Genomic DNA, 9,008 nt, shown 5'->3' on the forward strand with positions numbered 1-9,008 from the left:
TCTCTCTCTCTCTCTCTCTCTCTCTCTCTCTCTCTCTCTCTCTCTCTGTCTCTCTCTCCAAACAAATAAAAAAGAAAATTAGGGTGCAGGCCACTTCGAGGGACAAGCTGAAGACCAGAATTTCAGAAGGATTACAAGGGTGACTGATGTGCTCAGGTTGCATTATTTGTGGTCCTCTTTAAAAGAGACAAGAGGTAGAGGAGATGAACACAACTGGAAGCAAAAGAAAGTAGAAAGAATCTTTAGAAATGGAAAGAAAATAAGTAGACTCAAAGTTCCTAACGTCAGAAACCACTTAAGCTGCTATGCATTCTAAATCTTCCAGTCTGACCCCTTAGTTTCATCTTTTTGGGAATCCTTATTCCTTGATGATCAATTTTCCTGGACATATCAAATGATTCTACCAGGTAGGGATGGATGCTTACTAACAAGTCGCACTGGAGAGGGAAAGGAACTAAATTTCAGTTGAGGGTAGGCAAGAGGCCTGAAGGACCATTTTGAAAGGCATCCTAGAAATAAGCCAAATCCAGTAGGGAATAAACTGGAAGTAGTTTCATAGCTCTTAGGAAAGGAAACTGTATCTTCTCCATAATCTTTATTCATAAAGATATGTTAAATACAAAAAGAGGTCAAAATGCCCTTACCTAATGTCATATATAAAAATTAGCTCAAAATGGATTAAAGATCTAAACATAAAAGAGCTAAAACTAAAGTCTTAGAAGAAAACACAGGGGAAAAGCTTCACGACATCAGACTTGGTAATAACTTCTTAGACTTCTCGGATTTGACACCAAAAGCACAGGCAACAACGGCAACAACAACAAAAAACCGATAAATTGGACTTCACCAAAGTTTTAAAAGTCCTATGTGTAAAGGGCACTATCAAGAGTAAAAAGACAAACCACAGAATGGAACAGAATATATGCAGATCAGATATCTACTGATGAATTAATAACCAGAATAAAGAATTCCTAACAGTCAACAACAACAAAAAAACAAAAAACAAATTCTCCAATTTAAAAATGTGCAAAGGACTTGAAAAGACATTTCAAAGATGATATACAAATGGCTAATATGTACATGAAAAGATGCGCAATGTATCATTAGATAAATGCATATCAAAACCACAATGAGATACCACGTCATACCCATTAGGATGGCTATTATAAACAAAACAAAACACAAAAAAAGTGTTGGCAAGGATGTGGAGAAATTGGGATGTAAAATGGTACAACTCTGGCAGTTACTCAAAATGTTAAACATAGAATTATCCTGTGATCTACTAATTCCACTCTGAGCATATACACAAAAGAATTGAAAGCAGGGACTCCAACACATAGCTGTACATCAATGTTCAAGAGCAACATTATTCATAATAGCCGAGGGTGGAGACAACCCAAATGTCCACCAATGGATGAATAAACAAAATTTGTATAAATGCAATGGAATATTATTCAGCCTTAAAAAGGAACAAAATTCTGATACATGGTACAATATGGATGAACCTTAAATACATAATGCTAAGTGAAATAAGCTAGTCACAGAAGTCCAAATACTGTATGATTCCATTAAAGTACCTAGAATAGTCAAATTCATAGAGACAGAGTAGAACAGTGGTTACCAGGGGCTCAGGGTAGGAGACATGGGGAGTTATTGTTTAATGGGTAAAGAGTTTCAGTAAGAAATGATGAAAAAGCCCTGAAGAGATGGAGAGCAGAGATGGTTGCACAACAATGTGAATGTATTTAATGCCACTGAACTGTACACTTAAAAAGGGTTAAAATGGGTGGGGCACCGTGGATCACACCTGTAATCCCAGCACGTTGGAAGTCCAAGACAGGTGAGTCACCTGAAGTCAGGAGTTCAAGACCAGCCTGGCCAACATGGTGAAACCTCGTCTTTACTAAAAAATACAAAAAATTAGCTGAGCATGGTGGTGCATGCCTGTAATCCCAGCTACTTGGGAGGCTGAGGCAGGAGAATCACTTGAACCCGAGAGGTGGAGGTTGCAGTGAGCCAAGATCAAGCCATTGCACTCCAGCCTGGGCAACAAGAGCAAGACTCTATCTCAAAAAAGGCAGGGGGAAGTTAAAATGGTAAATTTTATGTTACATGTATTCTGCCATATATTAAAAAGAGGTAAAAATGAAAAAATTAACCCCAAATACATATCTGCATATATACCATAAAAATGCATGCAGTTTATTACATTAAAAAATGTGTGACCAGGCCAGGTAAAGAGGCTGACGCCTGTAATCCCAGCACTCTGGGAGGCTGAAGCAGGTGGCTCATTTGAGGTCAGGAGTTCGAGACCAGCCTGGCAAACATGGCAAAACCCTACTTAAAAATACAAAAAATGCCAGGTGTGGTGGCTCACGCCTGTAATCCCAGCTACTTGAGGGACTGAGGCAGAGAATTGTTTGAACCCAGGAGGCGGAGGTTGCAGTGAGCCGAGATCACACCACTGCACTCCAGCCTGGGTGACAGAACGAGACTCCTTCTCAGAAAAAAGAAAAAAAAAAAAAAAACACAAAAATACAAAAACCAGCTGGACGTGGTAGCGTGTGCCTGTAATCTCATCTACTTAGGAGGCTGAGGCAGGAGAATTGCTTGAACCCTAGAGACAGAGGCTACAGTGAGCCAAGATAGCACCACTGCACTCCAACCTGGGGGACAGAGTGAGACTCTATCTCAAAAACAAAAACAAAACAATGTATGATCATTCAGTCACATTGAGGGTATTAACTGATTAAAAAGTTTTGCCCTCCATGAAGCCAATGGCAATTAACAGAAAAATGTCATTTACCTTCTGGATGTCTGAAAGGAAATGCCAATGTGAAAGGCTTGGCTTTGTTTAATATGCAATAATAGATTTACAAGTATCACCTTGAAATGCCTCAGAGGCTGGAATGTGTCTAGGGGTTGTCAGAATTCAAGAATTCACAAATTTCTTGCTAGAAGAAAATGGCAAGCTGGGCAGGCAGACATAGAAAAGAGCCCTGTCTTCTCTACTAACTTACTAAGTGCTATAAATTCCAGTTAACACCCATCCATGGTCTTTAGGTTTTATTTTAAGAGTACTTTAGAATCTACTGAGGATTAAGTTCTTGACTTTTTTCTTTACTCAGTCTGCTGCTAACAACTGCAGGGCCCTACTGCAATCCATAAAACTAGCTCTTTGAGAGGCCATGAACACTGTTAACATTAAGTGACATTCACATTAATGCTCCTAAGTGAAGGGAGAGAAGTGCTCTAACACATGCTGGAGATTAACAAGGCAGTCAAATACCTCTAATCTGATAGTGCTGAGAATAAACCAAGTGTACTGTAACGCTGTCATTTAGCACCCTTCAAAGTCAGTCGGGGAAGAGAAGCAACAACTATTTTGAGGGTGGTTCTCAAGAAGGTCCCAGAATAGTATCACCCTCCTCCAAACCCCCAAGTGAAAAGGACTGTTAAGAGAGGCAATGAGTACACAAAGACTCCATGTGAGCAATGACTCAGATTATTCACTATTGATATCCACTACTTTAGTACCACAACTTGTATTATAGAAGGTATATGATAATAATGACTATTATTACTATTATTTTAAGACAGGGTCCCACTGTCACCCAGGCTGGAATGCAGTGGCATGATCACAGCTCACTGAAGCCTCAATCTCCCTGGATTCACCTCAGCTCCCACCTCAGCCTCCCGAGTAGCTGGGACTACAGGTGTGCACCACCATGTCTGGGTAATTTTTCTTTTTCTTTTTTTTTTTTTGTAGAGACAACTTCACCATGTAGCCCAGGGTGATCTCGAATTCCTGGACTCAAGCAATCTGCCCACCTCAGCCTCCTAAAGTGCTGGGGTTGCAGGTGTGAGCCACTGCTCCCAGCCGGTATACAATTATATATTGACCAAATAAATCAATCTTGCTATCCCTTCCCCATTCTCCTGTGAAATCCTCTCCACTGAAATCGCTTCATCTCTGGCATGTGCGCACTTTTTGAGAGACTTTCATCATTTCATTTAACTTTGAAAGAAGCTGGAGGAGGCTGAGGACACGTGCTTGCTAATCATCCTTTCACAGATTGCCTTGTGTGCCAGAAAGGATTTTTTATTATTGGTCTGTGACAGCTACTGCTGGAGAAAGATTTCAGCTTGACCTTCCCAAGCCACTGGGGGATGAATACTGCACATACTGCACGTGGATGACAGAGCAAATGTCTCTTCCTTTTTTTTTTTTTATTTTAAAAAAAAGCTTTTAGACTAACCAGAGCACACTGTGATAGGAAAGTCACCCCTTCTCTTACTGCATAAAACTCAAGATGTTGAATTATTTTGCATTAAAATGTTATAGTAAAATTAATACGAACCAGTCCAACAAGAAAACAGTAGCATCACAAAGCACCTCACAGTACAGCATCAAAGAACAGGACTCAGGATAGCTTCACAGGCAGAGAGGAATCAAGGAAATGAAGGCCATTTATAAAAGCAGTTTAAATGTGAGGATGGATTCTCACAGCTGGCCTCACAAAAGAGAACAAATATGTCAAAGGGAAAAACTGACAGACTAATAGAGTCCTATCCATCTGGCTGAGAAAAGAGCCACCGGTGGGGAATACTGAGAAGCTTGTCTGTTAGGAAAAAGGTTTGCTTGGTGCTTCACTGGGAGAACTGAATAGCTTTGAGGAACATTGAAACACATGGTCATATCATAGCTGGTTGGCTGGCTCTGCCAGCAAGAAGCTCAAAGACGGGTTACAAAGATGCACTGGCAAAAAAGGGAGAACAGGGTACATGTGCTTTTCTTACTGGCCTGGAGTCTATACCCTGGCCTCTCCAATTTGGGAGTAGGATGAGAAGGAAAGGGAACCACATGAATAGGATGTCTTATTTTGTGCTTTTTAAAAAAAACTCGAGAGTCTCATTTTGACACATCAAGTTCAATCCCATGCCATGCTAAGCCTCATCTGTACTTTTATATAATGCAGAGCTGAGTGCAGACGCTCTGGGAGAAGGGGAAATCAGGCCAGATTCAAGGAAAACAAACACACAAGGCTATCGGCATCTCCAACTCAGTCCATACCACAGAAAAACCTCCTCAGAAACAATTGCTCAAGGTAAAGGGAACTCAATTACTAAGGAAAATCTGTTCCAAGGGTCATGTTTTAAAGAGCCAAATAGCTTCAAATTAAGCTGAACTCAGCGTTTTTCTAATTGGCAGTTTCATCCATTTCTAAGTTCTCATTTCTTATTTTCAAAAATCAAAATGACTCTCTGCCTAAGATTTTTAAAAAATACCTTATGACACTCACTCTAAAACAATAATTCACCAGATTTTCACCTACATATCTCCTATGTAATTAACAAACCCTTCAGATGGCACAAAGGCACACAGCATCACTTTGTATTAAAAGTACTATTAACCAATCCCACACTAATTCCTCTCAGCAGCCTTTCCCTGGTCATCCCCACAAAAGCTCAGTCACAGAGAAAATCCCCCTGCCACCAGAGAGAAGGCAACTGCTTGATCCTAGCCTCAACTAGGTCATCTGGGAGAGTAGTGGCTTACCTGCTCCTCTGACAGTTGGGATATGTGATTCACAGCAGCGTAGGACTCAATTTTGGGGTTAAAGTGGTTGATGATGGCTCTGAAACAAAGAATTCATATTAATATGGTGCCAGATGGAAGGGGAATACATCTGTTAAAAAAATAAGAATCAAGTACCCTCTGGTTTAGAGTACTACAGCATGGGAGTGATTGTGACTGGGTAACTGTCCTCTTATTGAACATGAAGAGATCACAAATGGGGGTGAATTGATAACTCTGAAATTGGAAGGGTTTACTATCAGACAGAAAATAGAATCAAGTATCTCTGCTTTGCAAATGAACTAACGGAAAAAACCCAAAGCCAAACAAAAAATTTGGGTCCTTCAGATGAGAAAGAGGACCCAGAGGGCTGTCCACTAGGGGGCCCTGGTGCTTCAATCAGAAAGAAAAGCTGTCCTCTGACGGGAGAACAGGGCGCTCGGTAAAGCTGGGCCAACGTACAGGCTAAACAGAAGCAAACTTCCTACTTGTTAGTAAATAAGTTTCAAACCAAAATTTTATATCCGGCCATTCAACCCAAAATCTGACTGTCATTTTAAAACACTCCCTTCTCCATCACTTGCTCACATCCAAAGTCACCCAGTCTTATCAAATCTACCTCTTAAAAATCTCTGAAATTGGAAATAAATTTCCCTGAAACCAGTGCCTTGGTATAGGTTCTTGTCATTTCTTGCCTGGTGTAGCAGAAAGAACACAGGTTTTAGATCAGGGTTTTACATAAGTCCATACTGATATAAATAATTCACAGAGAAGAGACAAATCTTTCTCTTTTCACACACACACACACACACACACACACACACACACACATATTTTTAAGACAAGGTGTCACTTTGTTGCCCAGGCTGGCGTGCAGTGGCGTGATCATGGCTCACTACATCCTTGACCTCCCAGGCTCAAGCAATCCTCCCACCTAAGCCTCCCTAGTAACTGAGACTACAGGCATGTGCCACCATGCCCGGCTAATTATTTTTTTAGTAGAGACTGGGTTTTGCCATGTTGCCCAGGCTGGTCTCAAACTCTTGAGCTCCAGCAGGTCTTTGCCTCCCAAAGTGCTGGGATTACCGACATGAGCTACTGTGCCTGGTCAACAAATCTTTCTTATACAACAATTTCAAATAATACATGTAAATACTCCTCCCGATAGGAAATGAAGTTTATTTCTCATCTTGAGGGTAGGCTAGATTTAGAGACTTACTGCCAAAGAATAGAGTAGCAAATGGGAAACACAGTAACTTGATAGCAAAGAAGCCTGTCAAACACTACCTTAACCAAATGATGAAGCTATAAATTGCCAGTGATATCATGTAGATATCATGTAATCATCGGTATGATCTGATGAGAAGGGCACTCAATAGCTCAGTCTAATCACAAGAAAAATATCAGACAGACTCAGACTGGGGATATCCTATAGGATACCTGACAGGTTTTTTGTTTTGTTTTGTTTTGAGACAGGATCTCACTTTGTTATCCAGGCTGGAATGCAGTGGCACAAATACAGCTCACTGCAGCCTCCACCTCCTTGGCTCAAGCAATCATCCCACTTTAGCCTCCCAAGTAGCTGGGCCTACAGGCATGTGCCACCATGTCTGGCTAATTTTTGTATTTTTTTGTAGAGATGGGGTTTCACCATGTTGCCCAGGCCAGTTTCAAACTCCTGAGCTCAGGCAATCCTCCTTTCTCGGCCTCCTAAGGTGCTGAGATTATAGGCATGAGCCATTGCTCCTGGCCCTGACTCTTTCTTTCTTTCTTTTTTTTTTTTTGAGATGGAGTTTAGCTCCTGTTGCCCAGGCTGGAGTGCAATGGTGCGATCTTGGCACACTGCAACCTCTGCCTCCCGGGTTCAAACAATTCTACCTCAGCCTCCTGAGACGTTGGGATTACAGGAATCTACCACCAGGCCCAGCTAATTTTGTTTTTAGTAGAGATGGGATTTTGCTATGTTGGCCAGGCTGTTCTCTAACTCTGACCTCAGGTGATCTACTTGCCTTGGCCTCCCAAAGCGCTGGGATTACAGGCGTGAGGAACCGCGCCCAGCTGGTACTTTCTTAAGACTATAAAGGTCATGAAAAACAAGACTTGAGAAATTGTCACAGATCACTGGGGAGATATGACAGTTAAATGCATATCCTGGAATGGACCCTGGAATAGCAACAGGACATTAATGGAAAAACTGGTGAAATCCAAATAAAATATGGAGTTTAGTTAATAATAATGCCAATTACTTAGTGTTGATAGATGTACCTTGGTGATACAAAATGAGGGAAACTAGGCTGAGGGTATCCAGGAATTCTGTGGATTATCTTTTTATTTTTCTGTAAATTTAAAAGAATCCCCAAACAGAAAGTTTACTAAAATGGGTGGTGTCAGCTAGGCATGGTGACTCATGCATGTAATTCCTTTGAGAAGCCAAGGTGAGTGGATCACTTGAGCTCAGGAGTTCGAGATCAGTCTGGGCAACATGGTGAAACCCTGTCTCTACAAAAAATACAAAAAAATTTAGCCAGGTGTAGCAACACACACTTGTAGTCCCAGCTACTTGGGAGGCTGAGGTGGGAGGATCGCTTAAGGCTGGGAGGCAGAGGTTGCAGTGAGCCAAGACTGTGCCAGTGCACTCCAACTTGGGTGACAGAGTGAAACCCTGTCTCCCCTCAAAAAAAAAAAAAAAAAAACAATCAACAACAACCACCACAACAAAATGGGTATGTGGGCTGGATGCAGTGGCTCACACCTGTAATCCCAGTACTTTGGGAAGCCAAGGTGAGAGGATTACTTGAACCCAAGAATTTGAGACCAGCCTGGGCAACATGGTGAGACCCTGTCTCTACAAAATAAAAAATAATAATAAGCCAGGGACAGGTGTGGTGGCATGTGCCTGTAGACCCAGCTACTTGGAAGGCTGAAGTGGGAGGATCACTTGAAGGCTGAAGGGGAGGATAGTACCTTGAAGCCCTCAACCCAGGGGGTTGAGGCTGCAGGGAGCCGTGTTTGTGCTACCATACTCTAGCCTGGACAACAGAACAAGAAATTGTCTCAAAAATAAAAACTAAACTGTGTACATGTGTATGTGTGTGTGTATGTATGTATGAGCCAGCATAACAAATCACTATTTTCTTTTATAGCTTCTTGATAGTAAAGAATTATAGAACCATTTAATCTAATTCAGGTAATAAAAGTATAAACTGGAAACTTAAAAAAAAAAATCATGGTTTGGAATTCTAGTTTGACCACTTGTTTTTCTGACTGATTTTGAGCAAGCTATATATCCCACCAGAGGAAAAAAAGGTAGAATAGTAATACCAATCTAGTACTTATCAGAGAACTTGGGAATTGTCTACTGCAGCCATATAAGAAACATTTGATGAAAGAGGGCTAAATCTTAGAGGGTACATTTATACAATTTATATAA

At 41.2% G+C, this 9,008-nt stretch overlaps 1 protein-coding gene across 6 annotated transcripts in view; it reads right to left on the reverse strand.

Moving 5' to 3' along the window:
• Positions 1–9,008, reverse strand: part of ARMH3 (armadillo like helical domain containing 3) — a 205,240-nt gene that overhangs the window by 41,194 nt on the left and 155,038 nt on the right. For 5 of the 6 annotated variants that reach the window (XM_032281396.1, XM_032281392.1, XM_032281393.1 and 2 more), the window contains one exon: positions 5,561–5,639. The exons of the other annotated variant lie outside the window; for it this stretch is intronic. In XM_032281396.1, the coding sequence (XP_032137287.1) occupies positions 5,561–5,639 (79 nt within the window). The remainder of the gene's footprint in view (positions 1–5,560; positions 5,640–9,008) is intronic. 6 annotated transcript variants of the gene reach the window in all.

Source organism: Sapajus apella, unplaced genomic scaffold (genome assembly GCF_009761245.1).
Source record: "Sapajus apella isolate SASKATOON/1434 unplaced genomic scaffold, GSC_monkey_1.0 scaffold13, whole genome shotgun sequence".
NCBI classification, from domain to species: domain Eukaryota; kingdom Metazoa; phylum Chordata; class Mammalia; order Primates; family Cebidae; genus Sapajus; species Sapajus apella.